Consider the following 24,192-nt stretch of genomic DNA (forward strand, 5'->3'; position numbering starts at 1 on the left):
TGTTTGTGGAAGGGACATGAATTGTTGTGACCAGAGGGCACTCTGTGGGGTCTAGTCTCCACAAGAAGATTTGACCATTCTGTTCTTCTCTTCACATATAAGCCAACACAAGGTGGAGCCTGTTTCCCCTCCCCTTGAATCTGAGCTGGCGCTGTGACTGCTCTGGCCAGTAGAAAATGGTGGAAGTGAACTTCTGAGCTCAAGCTTAAAGGGGGCTGTCTGCCTCTGCTCCCTACCTTCCTTCTTGGAAACCAGCCACCAAGCAGCTATATGAGAAAGGCTCCTGTGGAGGAGAACCAAGTCCCTGGGCTCCAGTTATCAATGCATTGTCTCTCAGCTCCAGATTCACCTGTCATGGCCTGCTCTGTGAAAATTTAGATACTTTAAATACTTTCCTTTGTTTACTGGAACAAGATTGAGCTTTGTCAGTAGAGGGTGATGGAGAGATAGCGCAAGAGGAAGGGGCTTTCCTTCCTGGCTCCAGGTTCCTCCTGGCAGACTCCTGCAGCACCTACAGTTTCTCCAGAACTTCCCCTGTGTTGCCATAGCTTTACTGCTGCAGCACACAGTGGTCAGCAGTATACTGTGGCCAGCAGTTTCCAGTATCCCCCTCGGGTGGTTTTGAGGTGGAGACATGTCTTCATGAACAGGTCTCCCTAGTTTTCCCTGGTTCTGAGGTCCAGATCTTGGCAACGGGGTCCACTTCCTTGGGTGTGCTCCCTTAGGTCTAGAGGTAGGGGCTGCTCCTTATAACTGCAGCCCCTGTTTGCTTTAGATTTCTTGCTTCTTACTAGCCCAACTCTCATGACTCAATCACCTATTACAGTTAATAATTCTTTATGTTAAACTTCATCTGTTCAAATGATTGTCTCCTGACTGACATGTCCTGGCCAACAGCTCCAGCTCAACTCCTAGCTAGTGTGTGTTCTTAGTCACTCAGTCGTGTCCAACTCTTTGTGACCCCATGGACTGTAGCCTGCCAAGCTCCTCTGTCCATGGTATCCAGCACCAAATCCAGCCATGTGAAATGAGGCCATTTTGGACCTTCCAGACATCCTAGCATCCCAAACAACATCACATAAAGTAGAATTGCCCAGTAAGCCTACTGAATCATGAGAAAAAATAAAACATTATGGTTCAAGCCTCTAAATTTTGGAGTAGTATGTTATATGTGATTGATACCTGAAACCTCCCTACAATCCAGTAGGTGTCATTATTCCATTTCACAGATGAATAAACTATAAAGCTCAGTGACAATCAGTGTCTTGCCCACAATTACAGAACTAGAAAATGGCTGAACCAATATTCAAACATAAGCTTGTATTAACCAAACTCTTTTAAATACAGTCTCACTTAGGGAGCTAAAAGGAGCCTTAGGAATAGTGTCCACCATCCCTCATTCTACAGCCAAAGAAATTGAAGCTCAGAGGGCAGAAGCGACTTGCCCAAAGTCACCCAGTTAGGAAATGGCAGAGTCAGGACTCTGAATTAGAAGCCTGGTTCTCCTGACCCTCAACCTGAAGCTCTTCCTCTCCCTCACACTGTTGTCCTTCATGCCTTCCTTTCATTCTTACCCTCACCCGTGTACTTTTCCTCCCAGGAATGTCCTTGGCAGGGTAGACAGAAGGATCACGCTGGTTGAGAAGCCACAGGGCACATCTGGCCATGTGTAGGGACATCTTTGTTTGCCACAACTGGGGGAGGGTGACTACTACTGCCATGCAATGGGTAGAGGCCGGTGGGCAAGTCACTGATCCTCAGTACATTTTAGCTTCTTTACCTATAAAGTGGAATAATGATACCTATTGGATGATAGGGCGGTTTCAGCTGTCTATTGCCCTTCTGGCTCCCTAAGTAAAATCATGTACTAAAGAGTTGGTTAAACCTATGTGTGAGTGTTGATTCAGTCATTTACTAGTTGAGTAACTGAGCAAATCACTGATCCTACAATGCACAGGATACTTGTCCCCCAATAAGGAAGTCTCCAGCCCAAAATGTCAGTAGTGTTGAAGTCGAGAATCCTTGGTCTAGAGAAACCCATGACCACACAAGGCAGGGAGGGATTCCCCATCTCCATGGGTCTTCTCTTGTTTTCTCAAGGCTCCGGTTACTCAAGCCCAGATGGGCAGCTTCTACTACGTCATTTTCACCTAACGAAAAATTATTGAGTACATGAGAGGTCCTGAGGACATCTCTGGCAGGGAGCGCCTATCTCAGGAGGGCCCTGGCATTTATGAGGCTCTGAGGCACCCAGGTCTGATTAGCCACAATTAGTTTATTGGAAACAAAGAGTGAAACAAAGACAAGAGCTTGCAGGCAGTTGACTCATTGGCTTTGTGGAAGCTTCTGCGGGCATCCTTGAAAGGTGATGGCCTCCCCTCCCACAAGGCACGGCCCTCAAAGAGTTACAGGAAAACCACCATCAGCGTTCCCCATGTCCATGCTACAGGTACCAGCACACTCGCAGATTCCCCAGGATGTGCAGATTGGGAGATTCCGGGGCCTGTCCCACTTTCCTCCAAGATTCGGTGAAGGGGATCAGGCAGGACCAATGAATCCAGCAAAACACAGAAGGCAGAAGAAGGCATGAATCCTCAAGACAGCAAAACGACTACTAGGAAATGCTACAGAAAGAGGTCAGGGTGCGCCCCAGCCTCCCCGGGGCTCAGGTGCCTGGCGGATGGCACGCAGAGGGAGCAGAGAAGGAGTAGGGAGGGCAGACGGTTCAGGCCAGCGGGCGGCCCAGGGGCGGGGGGCGGGGGATGCAACGGAAGGGGCGTTTCGGTGGCGCGAGGTCCTGGCTGGGCCGGAAGGCGACCTTAGCACTTCTTACAGCCCAGGATGCTGCCCCCCACCCTAGAGCAGGGGCTGCAGGCGTCGGAGGTGCCCACCACCACGTTGCCGCTGCAGGGGGCGCTGCAGACGCTGGTGGTGACAGCAGGGGCAGCACCGGAGGCGCAGAGATCGCCACAGACGACGCCACCGCGGGAGCTGCTGACGCCTGAATGGGGGAAGAACAGGCAGAGACGCGGGTCAGACCCTGCCCCAGCCAGGCGGCGTGGGGCGGCGAAAATGCCCCCTCCCTAAAGGCATTGTGACCACCCGGCTGGAGAATGGGGAGGGGCGGGCTACTTACAGACATTCACAGCCCCGACGCCCTCGCACAGCCTGCGGGGAAAGGAAAAGAGAAAGGTCAGTGCCCTGAAAAGCCGCTGGTCCACACAGCCAAGGTGAAAGGTGAGGCCCTCATTCTGAGCACTGGCCCCGGAAAGGCGCCATTAAGCGGTAGCTCCGGGTCAATGTATGGATTCCGGAGACAGATCTCCTGGCTCTCTAGCCCTTATTGGCTGAGCAACCTCGGATTTAGGGGCTTCCCAGGTGGCGCTAGTAGTAAAGTACCCGCCTGCCAATGCAAGAGACATAAGAGATGCGGGTTTGATCCCTAAGTCAGGAGGATGCCCTGGAGGAGGGCATGGCCACCCACTCCAGTATTCTTGCCTGGAGAATCCCATGGACGGAGAAGCCTGGCAGGCTACAGTCCATTGGGTTGCAAAGAGTCGGACACGACTAAAGCAACTTAGCACACACACAGCCAGCCTCCTGGGGAAAATCTACTCCCTGAATTTTGTGAGGATGAACTCAAACTAAGCCTGTAAGTGCCTGATTTCTGCCATCAGGAATGGTAGTGCTCAGGGAATGGTAGCTCCTACTATTTCTTTCCGTTCTGATTGACTTGTAAATGTATCTGAGGAGCAGCAGATTTAAATTCCTGAATCTGGTCTGACTGGTATCACTAAAACATGGGCTTCAGGAGGACAGAATTTTTTTGTGTATCCTTTTTTCCGCTGCAGAATCGACAGTGCCCCTAGATGATGCTTGGCTCAATAAATAACTTGCATGAATGAATGGGATGTTAGAACACATTGAGAGCAGACTCAGAGATTAGCTACATCTAGTCCCTCACTTAACAAATGGATAAACTGAGGCCCAGAAAGAGGAAATAACCAGTGCCACTCCGGCCACCTAACTCCATCCAGCCTGGGTTTCCTTCCCACGCGATGCTGTCTCCTTAAGGAAAACACAGAGTCCCTCTGAGAGACCAAAGCAAAGGGTTGTCTTAATCAGCTTCAGAAACGAGGAGAGTCTGCAGCTCACAATCTACCTTCCCAGGCCCAGGTTTCCTAAGAAATCTACAGCAAAGCTTCTGAGTTCATTCCAAGAGTGTTTTGGGACAGAGGGATGGGTCTTTCTGTTTCCAGGGGAAAGAATCAAAGGGCACAGCCTGTGACTGTTGTCCTCACAGAAGCGGTTCAGCCACCTTCCACCTAAACATAGATGGCTGATGACCAGTGGGTCTCCCTTTGCCCTCAAAAGAAGCAACAAGTAAAAATGCCCAGAGCAGGCTACAGCTGCTTCAAGGGACCAGCCCCTGTTATCTGTCTATCCTTAATTTCACTTGCTGCAATGAACAAACACGTAGGCAAAGGCACTATGTAGTTAAAATATATAAGTGTGTGTTGATAAAATCCTCTATTAAAGCTGTCATTTGGGAGGAAATCTGAACTCCCAGGGCTGGAGCCAAGGCCAAGCTTGAGAAGAGAATTGGAACCCTGAGGGGCACGTGCAGTGAGGGCCAGGAGAGAAGAAGCACTATTGAGGGAAGGCGACCCAGCCCAAACAGGGCTACTCAGGAACAGCAATTACTATGACCTTGACTCTGGGCTCTGAGAAACAGATTTGCAAAGGCACCAATCCCAGATCAGCACCTAAGTAGGCATGAGAAACTGAAATGGGGCTAGAAACATACCTAAAGAAATTACTCAAATTACCTGTCCAGTTGCAGGATGGGGAGCTTTGTCAAGTAGGAAAGTCAGGGACACTGCATGATGAGAACCCAGGCAAGGCTGGGACAGAAATTTGGCTACAGTACCCACCTCTGCTCCTCGCCCTCCAGCAGGCGCCTGTAGGTGGCGATCTCAATGTCCAGGCCCAGCTTGGAGTTCATCACCTCCTGGTACTCCTTGAGCAGGCAGGCCATGTCCTGCTTGGCCTTCTGCAGGGCCTCCTCCAGCCCGGCCAGCTTGCACTTGGCATCAGTGAGGGCTGCCTCGCCCTGCTGCTCTGCCTGGGTCACTGCAGCCTCCAGCTTGGAGTTCTAAGGGCCCAGGAGAGAACAAGGTGGGTTACGGTCTCTCCACACAGCAGGAATCTCTCCCCTTCATCACCTGGATCACCCAGAGTGACCACAGCCTTGGTCCCAAGTCATGCAAATGGACTGGAGAATGAATGGTGAGATCCAGCTGGGCACACACACTGCCTGTGGGACCCTGGGTGGGCCTCAAACAGCTCCTACCTGGCACTTGGCATTCTCGACCTCAGCCGTCAGCCTCTGGATCACGCGGTTCAGCTCATTGATCTCCTCCTTGGTGCGACGCAGGGTCTCCCCGTGTCGGATCACTGTAGCCTTGATCTCCTCACACTGGTGGGAAGCAGAGAGGCTTGTGAAGCTCAGGACAGGATATTCCACCCATTCAAGACACCACAGATGTCCAGGGCACAGCCTGTGAAACCATATATGGCAGCCCTGTCCTTCCTCTGTAACCTGAGAACTGTCTGCACTTCTGTCACCATCTCTGGAAATCCAAATTGCCAGACAAAAGAAGCCTTGTTAATGTATACCTCACATTCCTTCCATCTTGTCTAGAACGCAGGTGTCCTGGACCACTCACCTTGCTACGGTACCAGCTCTCAGCCTCGGCCCGGCTGCGGCTGGCAATGTCATCATAGTGAGCCTTGATCTCAGCCACAATGTTGTCCATGTTCAGGTCCCGGCTGTTGTCCATCTTGACAATGACCGAGGTGTCTGAGATGTGGGCTTGGAGAACTCGGATCTCCTGCAGATGATGGGGCAGGAGGATGGAAGGGTCTTGTTTACAGCTTTGCTTCCCCCACCACAGTGTGTACCAGCCTTCTCAGCCCTCCCTGATCTCCCTGGGCCTCCCAAGGCCCCCCTCTGACAGCCTCATGGACTGCAGCTCCTGCTCAAACTCCTGTCCAACTCCGACCCCAAACCAACACCCTCTCTTCCAGATCCTAGTTTCTGCCAGGGCTACAATCACTCACCTCCTCATACAGTCGCCGAAGGAAGTCGGTCTCCTGAACCAGGGCCTCCACATTGGCCTCAAGGTCTGATTTGCGGAGGTAGGCACAGTCCACATCCTGGGAAGATGGGGAGTCTTTGAGCAAAGAGGACCCCTGGTGATCATCATCGACCTGAATTCCTCTCTCTTCTCACCCATTACAAGGAGGTGAGGGGGAAAGGATTTCCTGTGTTCCTCTTCCTGTCGCATCTCCATGCTGCCCCTCCCTGGAGGCATCTCACAACCTCCTCCCCTTCTAAGAACAAATGCCTTGTGCCTTGGAGATGAACCACCAGCCTTTCACCCTTCCTACCTGAGACCTCTCATTTTCCAGCTCTCCTTTTCCCCTTCCCTGTACCAAAAAGCCTGTCAGACTGGCTCCCTTGCTCAACCACCTTGACCTTTCCCTGTTTCCCTAGAGTCCTCCAAGACTCCACCTGACCGCTGTTGGCCCCGCTCCATCCTCCCCCAGATCCTGGGACTGTGCCCTTCCTCTTAACCAGACTCCTGAAACACTAGACAGGACACCATCCCTCAACAGAGACTGAAGCTACCATGCCTCCATGGGACCCCAGCCACAGACTACTACTTCTGAGACCACAGAACACCCAGAGGTCAATTCAGCTATACCCCGGCTTCAGGGCAAGGTGTTAGTGGACTGTTCAAGGTTACTGCCCTTTTCAAAGCCTTGGATGTGCCTTTCATGACCTGGTCTATGGGAATTTCCCATCCTGACTTGGCAAAGTCACTGCTCCCCACAGAGGATGAGACCATTGTTCTCCACAATGAAAGCCTGTCATTCTGGGATATCCTTCATGGCTCTGCTTCCTGATCCCATGTTACTCACCTTCTTCAGAGCCACAAACTCATTCTCAGCTGTTGCTCTCAGAGCAACTTCCTCCTCGTACCTGGGGAAGAGGGCAGAGAGGGGAATCATGGCAGGGCAGGTCTCCCCAGAACCCCCTCTGCATTTTACCAGTGAAGAGGACAACACTAGGGACCTTCCCACATAGCCAGATCCCTGGCAGCCCTGCTGGGTCCTCTCTGGTTGGACTTGGGGTGTTGTCTGTGATTCACTCTCCACTTGGAATTGAGGGATCCAGGGGGTGACTCTTCTGGAACCTCACAGCCCTGCTGCCCAAACTGCTCTGAGGTCACCTTTAGAGGAAAATAAGGACTCAGCACCAGTCTGGAGTGGACAGCAGCCCCTTTGGAGCACTGCAGTCCCAGCCTCCCCCCACCTGGGTGTCCAGCCGAGCTCAGCTGGGGGAGGACCTGTGAATCTCAGAGACTATCAGCACTAGAGCTACCTAGACAGTGGGATACCCAGAGACCCAGGACCTGGCAGCCCTGAGAGACTGAGACTCATATCACATCCAGGTGCTACAGGTGGGAGTCTGAGGGGCCAGGCCTGGGAGAATGCAGATGCCTCCTCCCCACAGAGCACAGGGCACTGTTGCTGGGTGATCAGGCTCTGAGAAGAGAAGCCTGAAGGAGGGGAGAGAGACCTCCTATGGAATCGCTGCCCTCCTCATAGGTATCTGAGCAACGACTGCCTGATGGGAAGATCCTGCTGCATACCACCAACTTGCCCTGCATGGTCACACCCCCTTCTTTGAAGTTCTTTTCCAATTTCATCCAGTGGGTTGAATCCATGTCCATTTCCTGTGCCCAACATCACCCCCAGCCACACTCACCTCTTCTTGTAGCCCTCCAGCACCTCCTGCAGGCTGTTGAGCTCCGAGGACAGCCTCCCGCTGTCGGCCTCTGCACACTCAGCCTCCCGCCTCAGCGTCTCGATGTAGCCATTGAACAGGGGCTCGAGGTTGCTCTCGCAGCACTGGCGGTTCTGGTAGAACTGCAGCTTGGTCTCCAGCAGCTTGTTCTGCTGCTCCAGGAAGCGCACCTGCCATTTGGGGTGGGGGAGGGGTCAGATGGCTCCTACTGCCCCCAAGCCTATTTGGGGGATGGAGGGGATTGGGGAGGGTGCTGACTGTTTTAAGGTAAATTCCAAAACAGGAGTTCAGCAGAGATTAGACAGAGGGGGCAGTGGGAGACAAGGCAATTTCTTGATTTCAAGATAATGATCATGTTTAGATTTTCTATATTAGGGTGAGAGCAAGGTGTTTGGAAAGATCATTCACTTCTCAGGTGAACTGAATTATCCTGACCTGCTGAGTCTAGATGGCATGTGATCAGGAGTTAAGTAGAGCTCTTTTTGCATTTGACTGCCCCATCAGAGCCCAGCAGGGACTTGGGCATGGGGGGTTTCAGAACAGGTGTGATCAAGGACAAATACTTGATGGCTGAACTATGATCCTATTCCTATATCTTATGTGCATTTCTTGAGTCTTGTTTGCATGTATGCTTTCTTCTCTGACATGTGGTTCCAAAGCCTTGTCCTTGTCTGTGGGCACCCTGCCTGTCTAGACAGAGGTTCTATATAATAGTGCTCTATTCAGGAGCCCCTGCTCTAGACTCATCTCTCTGGTCTGTTTGTGCCCTGGATGTGTGTCCATTTCATCAATCAGACTGGGACCTGAAGGGACCACATCTCTAACTGCCCTTGACTACCCCTTCACTGCCTACCCAGGAAGGGAAGGTTCAGGAAGGGTCTGATCAAGGAAACTCACCTTGTCGATGAAGGCAGCAAACCTGTTGTTGAGACACTTGATCTGCTCCTTCTCCTCTTGCTTCACGCACTGCGCATTGGGGTCGATCTCCAGGTTGAGGGGCGTGAGGAGGCTCTCATTGACTGACACGGTGGTGATGCAGGGAGGGTTGAGGCCTCCCACGCCGCCGGAGCGGTACCCGAAGCTGCGGCCAAAGGAGCCAGTACGGAAGCCCCCGCAGACGCTTCGGCTGCCGAAGCCCCCGGTGAGGCCGCGGTAGCAGGAGATGCCACGGTAGGGGGCGGCCGTGATGCAGCAGCGGCCGGGCCGAGGTCCGCAGGCGGAGACACAGCTGAATGCTGGGAGAGAACGGTAAGATCCACAAGTCATGGTGCTTCTTTGGGGCACGGGAGGCTCTCAGGAGGCAGATGGCCTAATGGAGGGCTAGTGGACGAGGTGTTCACTTCTTGAACATCATTGGGCCTTTTATATATGTGAGGAGCCTGATGTGTCCACGTGTTAGGAGCAATTAGACATGTTTATGGGCTTGGGTTGTTTAGCTGCTGTTGCTCCTTCCTTAATGTGCTTAATTGCGTGCCCGATGCGGCCAGATGTTTATGGCCTTTTACCCTAAACTGCACAATTTTTGTCCTCAAAGGGCCAGCTCACCTCTCCTCACCCCACCCCAACCTCCTCATACACACTTGGCGAAAGGTTTTTGAGGATAGGGGAGCGGTGACTCACGTTGAAAAGGAGGGCGGGGGAAGGCGGGGCTGCGGATTCTTCCGTACCACCCATTTGATGTGCTCATGCCGCTGTCCGCGGTGCTGATCACATCGGCACTGCAACACTGGGAGAGCGTTAAGATCAACAGATGGGGAACTTGAGATCGCTTCGTGATTTCCCTTACAGGGATGGCTATTTTTACAGCACCAAAGCCTCACACACCTGCTCCCAAATTCCTCACCTGCACCCATCAGCCAACTCTCTGTATCTTGTCTCTCTCTCTCTGTCTCTGTCTCTCTCTCTCACAGACACAAACACACACTGCGAACTCACATGCTGGACTTCCCATCAACAATCTCACAGATACTCACACGTGCTCATACACACATACACCTACCTCCACTTGCACAGTGACAAGTCCACTTCTTAGACCTTATTTGTCAGCCTACACTGAAAGGAGGCACTCCCTCCCACAGAGTCTTCCATGAGGCCTAAGGGAGCACACCTTGGCTCAGTGGTCTCTGGAATGCCCAACCATTCCCAACAAGGCCCCAAGAAAGGATAGCCTGTCTAGATTTCACCTCCAGGCTCCATGCTTTCTCCAGGGCCCAGAAGGACTGGGGTAGACATGGCTATTATAAGTCTTTATAGCTTTTAGCTCAGAATACAAGAGAATCTTTCAGATAGAGCCATATAGGGGGAGCATTCAGCCCCCTGCCATCACTCCCCTGAGCCTATATTGCTTTCCATGTTCTAACAACCCTGCAACATCCTTCCTTTTACAGCAATTTGTCAATAGCATTGAAAGATGCTAATCCATATTGTCAGAACAAATCCATATTGTGTGCCATCCATCCAACATAGTTAGATTGGTCCTTGAACACTAAAAGGCTGGGTAGGAACCAGGGCTCTTCCATGACTAGCCCTATGTGATCGGGGTGGGGGTGGGGGGGGCAGGGAAGTACACTCCTCTGGGAAATGGATTAAGCATCTTCTTCCCCGGGCTGCCTTGGAGAATTACAGAGATGTGCATGCACTCAGTAAACTCCAGAGCACTGTGCAGATGTGCTTTGTTGTAATCATTAAGAAGCAAGAGGCTCTGGGACTGCATTTTCTGAGTTCACATCATGACCCACAAAGAGAAGCAACCAGAATTTTAATGAAACAGGTTAGGACAAAATCAAGAAGAGTAGAATATAGTAGAAAACATCAGAGTGTAGCATACATAATAAAAACATTTCAGGGCCTTTTATTTCAATAGTATGTGATATGTACATATGTGTGCACTTAATCACTATGCAAAATTATTTCTTATTATAATTGAAACTAAAAAGTTTAAATACATGGCTTATCAGTTAAGAACACAGACCCAGAGTCCAAACTGCCTAGTTTCAAAGTCCACCTCTGCCAGTTTCTAGCTATGTAACTTTAGGCAATTTCTTAACTTCTCCCTACCTCATTCCATGATTTGTAAAATAGGGATAATGCTACCTACATAATAAAGTTTTTATAAGGATTAAAAGAATTAACCCAGGTCAAGCAGTTAAAATAGAGCCTGACACACTCAAAAAGATGTAATCATATTAGTGGTAGGTGTCGCTGCTGCTGCAGTTATAATGTCAGGTTTGATGTGGAGGTAGAGATATGCGTTATTATTGTTGTTGTTGTTGCTACGGCTGCTGCTGTGGATATATCAGCAGGTTTGATGGAATATACCTACCCACATTACTAAACCACATATGTAAAATACCCACTAATGATGCCCATCTTAAAGAAATAATGAAGTGAAATGAAGTGAAAGTCACTCAGCTGTGCCCTACTCTTTGTGACCCCATGGCCTATACAGTCCATGGAATTCTTCAGGCCAGAATACTGGAGTAGGTAGCCTTTCCCTTCTCCAAGGGACCTTCCCAACCCAGGGATCAAACCCAGGTCTCCCAAATTGCAGGCGGAATAGACAGATTAAATTAAAAAATATATGGATAATTCTTATCACAACAGCTGGCACATAGCAAGTGCTCAATAAATGTTATCAACTCTTATTCTACCATGGGGTTAATCTTAGGGGCAAGTAGAACTGGAGACCTTTCCTTTATCCTGAAAAAGAACCCAAAATCAAAGGTCCATCCTCAAGCCCAACTACCCCCAGGGAAGCTCTCTTCTTAGGCAAAGGAAAAGTGTCACCAATCTTCAGGGGACCACACTACTGGGTGAAAAGAAAAGCCTGGACAGTCCAAAAAATATGTTATCTGTTGTAATTGATAAATTTGTGTTCCTTATTTTGCCTTAACAGACCATCAGAAATCTTTAGCCACAAATTAATGACATGCTCATTCACCTTGCCTAATGGTGAATTTATTTATTTATTTATTGCCTAATTCCAAAACCTCCTGATTGGTGAGTATCCCAGGGATATCATGGGGTTGAGGCTGACAATCTAACCAAGTATAATGGAACTCTAAAGAGAGCAGGACTTCCACTGTGGCTGGACAGATGGAAGTTGGATTTGAAGAAAAACTTGCCAGAAGGTGGGCATGTCTTCCTAAGGAGCTTGCATTATGTCTCCCATTTAAGGGAGGTTTATGTAAAAGAGAAACAGTCTTTATTCTGGAGTGGCCATCATGTTTGTGGAGACAGGGTGAACCAAAAGACCTTTTTATCTGGAGATCAGAGACTCTTCTTTTAGCCCAAGTAGATCTTGTTTCAAGGGATGCCTGGAGATAAGGGGTAAATCAGGTAATTTTAACATTGAGAAGTTCTTGTTCAAGACTCCCTTTAGTCCATCCTGCTCCTGTGAAGGTTGTTGCAAAGTAGATGCCCCAAGATGGACAGTGGGTTAGACAAGGTAACATCTTGTTGTTAGATTCAAGAATTCTGTGATTGATGTATCCCTGCAATATGCTGAACCCTATCTTCAGTTTGCAAGGAGAGAGGAAAGCACTAGGAGGAGGAAAGAAATATGGATTCTGGAACTCCTGATCTGATGGGGAAGACAGACGCAGAAGTTCAGAAGTTCATGAGAAAGGGCAGAAGTCTGAAGAGAGCTTGTTTTTAGCTATACCATCAGATCCTCAGAAGCTCAATGCCTATCGACAATGCCCATTCTGGGACAGTGTGAAATACAGTTAGTCTGATGAGAAAGGTAAGAACGGATCCCTAGAAAGGGTGAGGACAGGCTTCATAAAGCAGCAGGAGGGACAGTGTTGGTAAAAAGACGTGCATGGAGGTATTTCAGAGAGTAGACAGTGGGGGCAATCTGAAGGCCCTTGCAGAAGAGGAAGGGATCATGAGATGCTGTGACAATGGAGAGCCAGTGGAGACAGAGACCTCTGAAGCAGGGCCCATGTCATTCTGCTGCATGGCTGCAGACTGGGAAGCAGCCTGTGAACTCTATGTCTGGAAGATACCAAAGCTCTAGGCTTGCAGCTATCCAAGAGGTTGTGCCAGAGCTCTGCCCCTCAGCCAAGACAGCCTGGGACAGTGACCAATTGTCCATGAGAACTCACCAGAGGAGGGAGGGCCAAAGGCAGCCCTGGAGGATCTGGCAGAGGAGGAAGCCTGACTCAGGAGCTCCACCCTTGGTGCGGTCCATTCCCACCTACCAGGCTGAGCCCCTGCACCTCCCCCAGCCCATGTCCCTGCCCCATGAGGGCTCATTTCTTTAGAGCTGGAGACTGCCCTTTAGGTAGGTCTATACCTCTGCCCCTTCCCTCATGAACCTCCTTTGTTCTTCCACTGTGGAGTGTCCCCCCACTATTCTCCCATGGGTCTTGACCGTCTTTTTCCTCCACTGTCCTCCTCTTCCCTCCTCTCCCCTCTGTCTCCCCCAGTCTCCCTTCCATGCCATTCTCCTCACCCCAGTCAGTCTCCATCCTTCTTCCAAGTGGCCCTGGAGAGTAGTAATCTAAAAGCAAGCATCTTTCTTCCTCCTTTCCTCTAAAAACTACCTTCCATCCACTTCTCTTTCCTCAACCCTACCCCATCTCTACTCTGGCCCATGGCCTTCAGAATTCTTGCCTTGTTGTCTGCCTTTCCCTTCCGCTCCCATCATCACTCAGGTTGAGGAGTTTGCTTTGGTAAAGGACACATATACTCACTTCATCTTTCCTTCAGGCCCCAGCCAAGAACCTCTCCCCACCCCACCCCCACCCTTAGGAATGGCCGCCATCCGATCTGCTTCATCTGGTCCCCACCCTATCTTACCAAAAAAAGCTTTGTATAATTAACCATCAAGCTTTGATGGCTCCATTACTCAGCACCTAATGTGCATTTGGGATTCATTTCATTCATGCAACAAATATTTATTGAGCACCTACTGTGTGCCAAGTCCTTGGAATATAGCCATGAACCAAATGTTTGTACCCATTGGTATGCTGCAGAGTTTGCATTTTTGTTCATGATCTGGGTATATGTACAGCTTTTCTCTTGGAATTGGAAGCTCACAACAGATAAGAGTAAGCTCTCCTCATCCTCTGGTCCTGCACCCTGAGAGCATGCTGAAGGACCCAGAAGAGATACTGGAGGGGGAGGAATAGTGAGCGTGTGTGAATGTACCATATACCACGTGATGCTGTAGTGATGGAAGACAGTGGATGGACAGGACTACGATCAAGCCTTTCCATTGCGATCAAATACACCAGGCTATGAGTGCCAGCTCTGCCTCTAACCTCAACCTGAGCAAATCTCTTGACCCTCTAGTCCTCAGTGTCCTCATCTGTAAAACAAGAATAATAACACCAGCCTCAAAGGGAAACTTGTAAAAATTAAATGCATTAATGAAAGTTGGGCAATCAGTATAGTATCTACTATGAAATAAGATGAACATCAACAGATGTTGTTATAAGTTTGGAAGACTGTTCATAAAATAGGTTTCTACACTAAGCATATGCTACCTGAATAATTTTTTTAAATAACCACATACCTTAGAAAAACTCTTGTACAGATATACCAGAAGACATGGGAAATAATGTTCATGGCAGATCTGTTCATAATACAAACTCTGGGAACAGCCACGAGGCCTTGGAGGTGGAAAGATGAATAAACTGTGACATATTCATACAGAGAGTACAATCCACAGTGAACACAAACAGAATACAGCTATAGGAAGCAACTTTGAACAAAGGAATACACACAATATGATTCCATTCATATGAAGTTCAAAAACTGGAATATATGGTTTAGAGATGCATTCCTTGGTCCTTAAACTAAAGAAAAGAAAAGCAAAGGCATCATTCAGCACAAAACCCCAGAGAAGAACCATCCTGGTTCAGGAAGGAAGGCGGTACAATGAAAATGAGGTTCAGAGGAAGTTCCTAAGTTACGCATATGTTCCATTTCTTCCCACAGGTGGTAGGCATACCAACTATACATTCTTTTGTAGGAGTGGTATATTTCACAATTAAAGCAATGTTAACTTTCCTGATGGCTCAGTGGGTAAAGAATCAACCTGCAATGCAGGAGATGCAGGAGATATGTGTTCAATCCCTGGGTCAGAGAGATCCCCTGAAGAAGGGAATGGCAACCCATTCCAGTATTCTTGCCTGAAAAAATCCCATGGACAGAGAAGCCTGGCAGACTACAGTCCAAAAGGTCACAAAGAGTTGGACACAACTGAGAACAATTGACTGAGCTTAACTTCCATAAAGCTCCCGTTGCCAGAGCCAAGAGCACAGAGTAGTCATTCTGCCAATCCTCCCCTCTCCCCTCTCCCCTTCCCTCACCAAGAGCTTTTTTCACTCCAAGAAAACCTACAGATAGAATGTCTTTTTAGGTCTTCAAAGTTAGCAGCCATTAGTAATATCTGAATTAAATGAAATGGTGTCACATTTGAATTTTTTTATATCCTGGTTTAAATTGCTTCTTGCTTCTTTCAAATTGCTTAGCAAAGACCAGCCATTAGTAATTAGCTTATGTTTATGCGTGTCACTTTTATAGGGAGTTACACTAGTAGAAAAGGCAAAGTGTATTCGAGCTGCACTCTGACTCACAGGGCTTCTCCCTGGGACACCCAGCTGGCTGGCTGGAAGCACCACCTCCATTGTGGGCAGTGCCCAGAGTGGCGGATGAGGGCATAAAGGGCCTCAGAAGAGCCGACCCAGGTCCCCAAACACATAAAGTGACATCAGGAGCCACACCCTCCTCTGGGATGGCCAGATTGTTGACATGGTCAGTGACCCCATGTACATCCTATCGCAAGTCCCCATTCCTGAATGTTCTACATGGACACACTATTCTCTTCTCCTTCCTCCTCTTTTCCTACCAAACCCTTCACCTCTTGCCCTAAGCTGCTTTTCCTCCCTTTTGCCCCTACAGCAAGCCAGCTACCAGGGGCTGACAGCTACAGTGTTCCTCTTCTCTTCTTTCCCCATCCATTTAAAACAAACCCCTGTACTTTTATGGGGTCATTTCTCTAGTCTTGCTCTATTGGAATGGGGTGTTTCATGTATGTAGAACACAGTATAATCTTATCAAGGTACTTACAATATACCAGACGCAAGCAAATAGCTAAAACTGCTATTCTCCATCCCTTTCCTTCAATTCTCAGCCACAGGGTCCTGCAGATCTCCTCTCCTCAGCCTCTCATTGCCCTGTGTCACACGCATGCACATTGGCCCTCCTGGTTCCAACCATTCCAACACCCCCTGACTCTGCCCATTTTTCTTAGACTGGCTCTCCTCAATCCTATATCCACAGATTGCTGTTGTTGTTTAATTGCTAGGTCATTTTCAATTCTTTTGTGACCCCATGAACTATAACTCATCAGGGCTCCTCTGTCCACTGGATTTTGCAGGCAGGAAAACTGGAGTAAGTTACCATTTCCTTCTTCAGGGGATCTTCCTGACTCAGGAGTTGAACCCAAGTCTCCTGCCTTGGCAGAAGGATTCTTTACCACTGAGCCACAAGAGGAGCCCTATATCCACACTAACCCTCTCCCAATAAGTTTCTCCATCCTCTTGAAAGTCTCCAAGGACTAGGAAATCCAAGGGTTGTCATAACCTATAGGGGAGAAGGCTTGGCATCTCCTCAGTTCCACTTCTTAATAGCTGGGAGATTTGGGGCAAGTTATTTAACCTCTCCAAGCCTCAGTTTCCTCATCTGTAAAATAGGGATAATGATACCTACTTCATATGGTGGATGTGAGAATTAGAGATCATTTATGGCACATAATGTTGGTAACATAGTAGGTGGCCAGTAAAAAGAAAATAGAACCTATATTTCCCTACAGAAATCTTTCTAATTGTAAAGGGGGAAACATACTCAAGTGATCTGATTTAGCATCACCAGTAACAGGACAACTTGATTGTGCTTTCTGGGGTGATACAGTAAGAGTTATAAAGCATTGTTTATGATATATGCTGCCCAAAAACATTTCAGTTAAATGCAATCAAGCCCAGATCAGCACTATCTGAAAGACATTGGTGTGATGGTGAAAATGTTCTGTTTCTGTTCTATCAATAATGTAGCTGCTAGTCATGTGTGGCATGTGACTGAAAGACTAGATTTTTAATTTATTTAATTTTAACTAATTTAAATCTAAATAGCCACATGTGTCTATTGGCTACCATATTGAACAGCCCAGCTCAAGAGTTACTTTTCAGTGTATAGAAAATACAAGAGATATAGCCATAAGTTATTTTTAAAAACCTATTTTTAAAAATCATAGGACAGTTAGGAAATTTTAATATGAATGGATAGTAAATGATTTTTTGGAATCATCATTCTTCTCCTTGCATGTGAAAAATGGTACTGTCTCTATTCTTAAGAAATGCATGCTAAAGTATTTAAGGGTTCCATGCTATGCTTTCTGTAATCATCAAATAACTGGGCAAATGTGAAGGCAAATATGGCACAATGTTAATAACTCTTGAATGTGGGTACCTGGGTGGAACACATCAGCGTTTTGTTACACAGGTACCATTTCTTCAACTTTCCTAATTTTGAAAATTCTCATAATAAAAGTGAAAGAAAACATAAAACACAAATATTTAATAATCTGCTGACTCCTGTCATGGCAGGAAAAGTCAGATGTTTTTCAGCAGCCAACTGGACTCTCTGGAGATTGGGAAAATACAGCTTTATGTAACAGTAGCGCCTTGCCCACTACTGGATGGAGACATCTAGAAGTTATTTGTTAACACCCCAGTCTCTCCTAGGCCCCCCACTCACACCTGCACACACACAGGTCACCTGCTTCTGCCACATCTGGTTTTCCTTCTCCTTCCACCCTCCTGCCCTGCCCTTCCCTTTCCAGTCTCCTCAGATGACTGCATGCCCAGCTGGCAAGGCACTTTGAAGATGAAACATGCTGAGTCCCTTACAGCCCAGGAACTGGCATCCTTTACACAGAAGAGGGTGCGGGCCACTATTAAAGCACATTCTAGAGATGCGTTCAACTCAGCTAGCCACACAAGCCCATAAAGCACAAATTGCCACAACCGCATCTGCATAGCCAAGCCCCTTCCGACCTGAGCATAAATAGGACCCCGGCTCTTTGAGGAGGACATTGGAGTTTCCACAAGACTCCAGCTCACTTCTCCTGTACTCTGCAACCTACACCTCCAGAAGGATCATGACCTGCGGATCAGGATTCCGTGGCCGCGCCTTCAGCTGCGTCTCTGCCTGCGGACCTCGGCCCGGCCGCTGCTGCATCACGGCCGCCCCCTACCGTGGCATCTCTTGCTACCGCGGCCTCACCGGGGGCTTTGGCAGCCGCAGCGTCTGCGGGGGCTTCCGTACTGGCTCCTTTGGCCGCAGCTTCGGGTACCGCTCCGGCGGCGTGGGCGGCCTCAGCCCTCCCTGCATCACCACCGTGTCAGTCAATGAGAGCCTCCTCACGCCCCTCAACCTGGAGATCGACCCCAATGCGCAGTGTGTGAAGCAAGAGGAGAAGGAGCAGATCAAGTGTCTCAACAACAGATTCGCTGCCTTCATCGACAAGGTGGGTGTCCTTGATCACACCTTTCCTGAAACTTCTGTTCCTGGTTGGGCACTCAAGGGTTAGCCAGATGGGCAGGAGATATGTGGGCCAGGTGAGCCCCCAGGCTGATGGAGGAGATGGACACACTTCCAGGGTACAGACAGAACAGATGAGTCTAGAGCAGGGGCTCCTGATTAGAGCACTGTTATTATTTACAACCTCTGTCCAGACAGGCAAGGGCCCTACACACAGACCAGACCACATGTCAGAGAAGAAAGCATACATGCAAACAAGACTCAAGAAATGCACATAAGATATAGGAACAGAACCACAGTTCAACCTTTGAGTGGGTGTCCTTGATCACACCTTTCCTGAACCCATCTATACTAAACTTGGGCTGGGCACTGATGGGGCAGTCAAATGCAAAAAGAGCTCTACTTGGCTCCTGACCACATGCCATCTAGACTCAGCAGGTCAGGATAACTCACTTGACCTGAGGAGGGAATGATCTTTCCCAACCCCTTGCTCTCACTTCTAATATGGAAAATCCAAACATGATCACTATCTTGAAATCCAGAAGTTTCCTTGCTTTCACAGTCCCCTCTGTCTAATCTCTGCTGAGTTCTTGGTTTGTGTTGTTGTTGTTCAGTTCCTCAGTTGTGTCCGACTCTTTGCGACCCCATGGACTGCAGCACACCAGCTTCCCTATCCTTCACCATCTCCCAGAGCTTGCTCAAACTCACATCCATTGAGTCAGTGATGCTATCCAACCATCTCATCTTTTATCTCTTCCTTCTCCTCTTGCCCTCAGTCTTTCCCAGCATCAGGGTCTTTTCCAATGAGTCAACTCTTCACAACAAGTGGCCAAAGTATTGGAGCTTCAGCTTCAGCTTCAGCATCAGTCATTCCAATAAATATTCAGGGTTGATTTCCTTTAGGATTGACTGGTTTGATCTCCTTGCAGCCCAGGGGACTCTCAAGAGTCTCCTCCATCTCAAGAGTACGAAAACATCAATTCTTCAGCACTCAGACTTCTTTAAGGTCCAGCTGTCACATCCATACATGACTACTGGAAAAACTTAGCTTTGACTATATGGACCTTTGTCAGAAAAAGTACTGGTTTTGGAGTTTACCTTACAGCAGTCAGCACCCTCCCCAAGCCCCTCCATCCCCCAAATAAGCTTGGGGGCAGTAGGAGCCATCTGACCCTCCCCCACCCCAAATGGCAGGTGCGCTTCCTGGAGCAGCAGAACAAGCTGCTGGAGACCAAGCTGCAGTTCTACCAGAACCGCCAGTGCTGCGAGAGCAACCTCGAGCCCCTGTTCAATGGCTACATCGAGACGCTGAGGCGGGAGGCTGAGTGCGCAGAGGCCGACAGCGGGAGGCTGTCCTCGGAGCTCAACAGCCTGCAGGAGGTGCTGGAGGGCTACAAGAAGAGGTGAGTGTGGCTGGGGGTGATGTTGGGCACAGGAAATGGACATGGATTCAACCCACTGGATGAGACTGAAGAATTTCAAAGAAGGGGGTGTGACCAGGCAGGGCAAGTTGGTGGTATGCAGCAGGATCTTCCCATCAGGCAGTCGTTGCTCAGATACCTATGAGGAGGGCAGCGATTCCATAGGAGGTCTCTCTCCCCTCCTTCAGGCTTCTCTTCTCAGAGCCTGATCACCCAGCAACAGTGCCCTGTGCTCTGTGGGGAGGAGGCATCTGCATTCTCCCAGGCCTGGCCCTGAGGCTCCCACCTGTAGCACTTGGATGTGATATGAGTCTCAATGTCTCTCAGGGCTGCCAGGTCCTGGGTCTCTGGGTGTCCCACTGTCTAGGTAGCTCTAGTGCTGATGGTCTCTGAGATTCATAGGTCCTCCCCCAGCTGAGCTCAGCTGGACACCCAGGTGGGGGGAGGCTGGGACTGCAGTGCCCCAGAGGGGCTGCTGTCTACTCCTGACTGGTGCTGAGTCCTTATTTTCCTCCAGAGGTGACCTCAGAGCAGTTTGGGCAGCAGGGCTCATGAGGTTCCAGAAGAGTCACCCCCTGGATCCCTCAATTCCAAGTGGAGAGTGAATCACAGACAACACCCCAAGTCCAACCAGAGAGGACCCAGCAGGGCTGCCAGGGATCTGGCTATGTGGGGAGGTCCCTAGTGTTGTCCCCTTCACTCCTGTGATGTGGTGACCTCCCTCTGTCCTCTTTCCGCAGGTATGAGGAGGAAGTCGCTCTAAGAGCAACAGCCGAGAATGAGTTTGTGGCTCTGAAGAAGGTGAGTAACACAGGATTGGGAAGCACAGACATGAGGGATATCAGAATGAAAGGCTCTTGCTGGGGAGATCTATGTTCTCAACCTCCCTGTGGGGTGCAGTGACCTTGCCAAGTCAGGATGGGAAATTCCCATAGACCAGGTCATGAAAGGCACATCCAAGGCTTTGAAAAGGGCAGTAACCTTGGAAAATTCACTAGCACCCTGACCTGAAGCAGGGGTATGACTGAATTGATCTCTGGATGTTCTGTGCTGCTTCAGAGTTGATAGTCTGTGACTGGGGTCCCATAGAGGCATGGTAGCTTCCGTCTCTCTGTTGAGGGATGGTGTCCTGTCTAGTGTTTCAGGAATCTGGTTAAGAGGAGGGGCACAGTCCCAGGGTCTGGGGGGAGGATGAAGCAGAGCCAACAGTGGCCAGGTGGAGTTTTGGAGGACTGTTGGAAAACAGGGAAGGGTCAAGGTGGTTGAGCGAGGGAGCCAGTCTGGCGAGCTTAGGGTAAAAAGAAGACATGGGAGGTAAGAGATCTCAGGTAGGAGGAGTGAAAGGCTCGTGGTCCACCTCCAAGGCACAAGGCATTTGTTCTTAGAAGGGGAGGAGGTTGTGAGATGCCTCCAGGGAAGGGCAGCATGGAGATAAGACAGGAAGAGGAACACGGAATCCTTTCCCCCTCACCTCCATGTACTGTGTGAGGAGAGAGAGGAATTCAGGTGATGATCACCAGGGGTCCTCTTTGCTCAAAGACTCCCCATCTTCCCAGGATGTGGACTGTGCCTACCTCCGCAAATCAGACCTTGAGGCCAATGTGGAGGCCCTGATTCAGGAGATTGACTTCCTTCGGCGACTATATGAGGAGGTAAGTGATTGTGGTCCAGGCAGAAAGCAGCAGCTGGCCTGGAAGAGAGGGCACTGTTCTGCGATCAGAGTTGGACAGGGATTTGGGCAGGAGCTACAGTCCATGAGGCTGTCAGAGGGGGCCAGGGCTGGAGACCAGGAAGGGCTGAGAAGGCTGGTACACACTGTGGTGGGGGAAGCAAAGCTGTAAACAAGACCCTTCCATCCTCCTGCCCCACCATCTGCAGGAGATCCGAGTTCTCCAAGCCCACATCTCAGACACCTCGGTCATCGTCAAGATGGACAACAGCCGGGACCTGAACATGGACAACATTGTGGCTGAGATCAAGGCTCAGTATGATGACGTTGCCAACCGCAGCCGGGCCGAGGCTGAGAGCTGGTACCGCAGCAAGGTGAGTGGTCCAGGACACCTGCGTTCTAGACAAGATGGAAGGGGTGTGAGGTATATATTTACAGGATTTCTTTTGTCTGGGGATTCTGGTCCCTAGAGGTGGTGAAAGAAGTACAGACAGCTCTCAGGTTATAGTGGCAGGACAGGGCTGCCGTTATGGTTTCACAGGCTGTGCCCTGGGCAACCTGAAATCATCCGTGTTGTTCTGAGTGGGTGGTACATCCCGTCCTGAGTTTCATGAGCCTTTCTGCTTCTCGGTCCCCTTTCCCCACAACCAGTGTGAGGAGATCAAGGCCACAGTGATCCGACACGGGGAGACCCTGCGTCGCACCAAGGAGGAGATCAATGAGCTGAACCGCGTGATCCAGAGGCTGACGGCTGAGGTTGAGAATGCCAAGTGCCAGGTAGGGTTTTTTGAGGCCCACCCAGGGTCCCACAGGCAGTGTATGTGCCCAACTGGATCTCACCATTCATTCTCCAGCCCATTTGCATGACTTGGGACCAAGGCTGTGGTCACTCTGGGTGATCCAGGTGATGAACGGGAGAGATTCCTGTTGTGTGGAGAGACCATAACCCACCTTGTTCTCTCCTGGGCCCTTAGAACTCCAAGCTGGAGGCTGCAGTGACCCAGGCAGAGCAGCAGGGCGAGGCAGCCCTCACTGATGCCAAGTGCAAGCTGGCAGGGCTGGAGGAGGCCCTGCAGAAGGCCAAGCAGGACATGGCCTGCCTGCTCAAGGAGTACCAGGAGGTGATGAACTCCAAGCTGGGCCTGGACATTGAGATCGCCACCTACAGGCGACTGCTGGAGGGCGAGGAGCAGAGGTGAGGACCATCCCAGCTTGGCTCTGACTACCCATTCCCACCGTTTACACAAATACCTCCCTTGATCCGGGCTGAGCAATGGCCAGGTCTGGGGCAAACCTATCATTTATCACTTTGAGGTGGGGTGGGGTATTCTGAGGACTCTTCCTTCTGACACTCTGCTTCTCCTTCTTATCACTCGTGGACCCCACTCCAAGAATTTGTGGAGCTCTGTTTGCAGCTCTGGCTGTCACTAATGTTGCCTTTTTCTTCTTCCCTCTCAGACTGTGTGAAGGCGTTGGGTCCGTGAATGTCTGTGAGTATCCTAGGCCCTGTGTGGATGGGTTTAGTCGCTTCCTGTAATGGATGGAAGTAGTGTTTTCTCTGACACCTAAAAATGAGTGGGCTGGCATCACAGGAAGAGGGATTTGGGGTCAGACAGCAGGAAGGGACCACTTCTTTTGGACTAGAGTTGTTAAGATGCTTGGAGAGGGTCATAGTCGGGGAGGCGGCACCCTCGGCCCCCCCAGAATTTTGACTCAGTCTTTGGGGTTCGCAGGTGTCAGCAGCTCCCGCGGCGGGGTCGTCTGCGGGGACCTCTGCGTGTCGGGCTCCCGGCCGGTGACGGGCAGCGTCTGCAGCGCCCCGTGCAGCGGGAACCTGGCGGTGAGCACCGGCCTGTGCGCGCCCTGCGGCCCCTGCAATTCCGTCACGTCTTGCGGCCTGGGCGCGAGCGGCGTGGGCTCCTGCGGCATCAGCTCCTGCGGCGTGGGTTCCTGCGGCAGCGTCTGTCGCAAATGTTAGGCCTCCCATCTCAGGCCCTGCCCGGGCATCTCTCCCGCGCAGCCCGGTTGGGCCCGCCCTGCATGGCCCCGCCCCCGCCCCGCCCACCCCAGCTCTGGGTGGAGCAAGCCCTAGGCTACCTCTCTCGTACTTGGAAAGGTCCGTCCCACTCCTGTCCTCTCCTCACGCCTGTGCTTAATGCCCTCTTCCTGGGTTCTGCCGCCCGCGCTGGGAAAGGCTACGCTAGAAAAAAGTCCTTTTGGTCACCACAGGAAGGGACCCCAGCGCAGGGAGGACCAAGACCCTACTCTGGGTTGTTGTGGGGCCAATGGCCAGAGTCCCCACCCTGTCCCAGCATCTCCCTTCCTTCTCTGCTGTGTTCATCTCTTCCAAGATCTGTGTTTCCAATAAACCACTGTAGCCAACCCTGAGCCTCGTCTGTACTTCTGTTTTCCTCCTCAGGGTCGAGGTTTGGGAGGGTCCCCAAACATGAAGCAGACAGAGAAAGCCCCAGATCTGGCGTCTCCACTAGAGTCCTCTGTCCCTGGGCTCACAGCAGTCTCGGGTTTAGCCAAGGACGGTGCTAGGCCACTATAGCCTGTAATTTTATCCACACCACCTTCATGCTATATCTTGCAGAGGAAGAAACTAGACCTCAGGGACCCACAGCAGCAGGGCCAGGCCCTACCCTGAGTTCAGTGGCACACAGCTGGGG

At 50.2% G+C, this 24,192-nt stretch overlaps 2 protein-coding genes across 3 annotated transcripts; one reads left to right on the plus strand and one right to left on the minus strand.

Annotated features, from left to right (window-relative positions):
* Positions 1 to 2,273: 2,273 nt before the first annotated feature.
* On the minus strand, positions 2,274 to 9,729 carry LOC133041845 (keratin, type II cuticular Hb1-like). Its single transcript, XM_061122718.1, has 10 exons — positions 9,699 to 9,729; positions 8,774 to 9,111; positions 7,838 to 8,046; positions 6,988 to 7,048; positions 6,124 to 6,219; positions 5,730 to 5,894; positions 5,354 to 5,479; positions 4,935 to 5,155; positions 3,137 to 3,168; positions 2,274 to 3,001 (listed from the first exon to the last, which is right to left on the minus strand). Exons 1-10 carry the CDS (start codon positions 9,727 to 9,729, stop codon positions 2,820 to 2,822), a joined length of 1,461 nt encoding a protein of 486 aa, XP_060978701.1. The 3' UTR covers positions 2,274 to 2,819.
* An 8,318-nt stretch (positions 9,730 to 18,047) lies between these two features.
* Positions 18,048 to 23,498, plus strand: LOC133041861 (keratin, type II cuticular Hb1). Of its 2 annotated transcripts, XM_061122720.1 has the most exons (10): positions 18,048 to 18,416; positions 19,625 to 19,833; positions 20,592 to 20,652; positions 21,408 to 21,503; positions 21,730 to 21,894; positions 22,172 to 22,297; positions 22,495 to 22,715; positions 22,979 to 23,010; positions 23,254 to 23,299; positions 23,429 to 23,498. In XM_061122720.1, the coding sequence occupies exons 1-10, from the start codon at positions 18,048 to 18,050 to the stop codon at positions 23,496 to 23,498; spliced, it is 1,395 nt and encodes a 464-aa protein (XP_060978703.1). The 2 variants fall into 2 exon arrangements, with proteins under 2 accessions (XP_060978703.1, XP_060978702.1); XM_061122719.1 differs by having other exon boundaries at positions 23,254 to 23,498.
* Positions 23,499 to 24,192: the final 694 nt, after the last annotated feature.

Source organism: Dama dama, chromosome 3 (assembly GCF_033118175.1).
Source record: "Dama dama isolate Ldn47 chromosome 3, ASM3311817v1, whole genome shotgun sequence".
In the NCBI taxonomy this organism is placed as follows: domain Eukaryota; kingdom Metazoa; phylum Chordata; class Mammalia; order Artiodactyla; family Cervidae; genus Dama; species Dama dama.

What these genes read in the sequence shown, in the direction of transcription:
- LOC133041861 (XM_061122719.1), top strand. Translation starts at nt 18,048, where the DNA reads ATGACCTGCGGATCAGGATTCCGTGGCCGCGCCTTCAGCTGCGTCTCT. An exon ending in TCGCTGCCTTCATCGACAAG is followed by an intron (nt 18,417 to 19,624) that starts GTGGGTGTCCTT and finishes CCCAAATGGCAG; the next exon opens with GTGCGCTTCCTGGAGCAGCA. An exon ending in AGAGCTGGTACCGCAGCAAG is followed by an intron (nt 21,895 to 22,171) that starts GTGAGTGGTCCA and finishes CCCCACAACCAG; the next exon opens with TGTGAGGAGATCAAGGCCAC.
- LOC133041845 (XM_061122718.1), bottom strand. Translation starts at nt 9,729, where the DNA reads ATGGGTGCAGGTGAGGAATTTGGGAGCAGGT. An exon ending in TCGAGAATGCCAAGTGCCAG is followed by an intron (nt 5,156 to 5,353) that starts GTAGGAGCTGTT and finishes CTGGGCCCTTAG; the next exon opens with AACTCCAAGCTGGAGGCTGC. An exon ending in CGTCGGGGCTGTGAATGTCT is followed by an intron (nt 3,002 to 3,136) that starts GTAAGTAGCCCG and finishes TCCCCCATTCAG; the next exon opens with GCGTCAGCAGCTCCCGCGGT.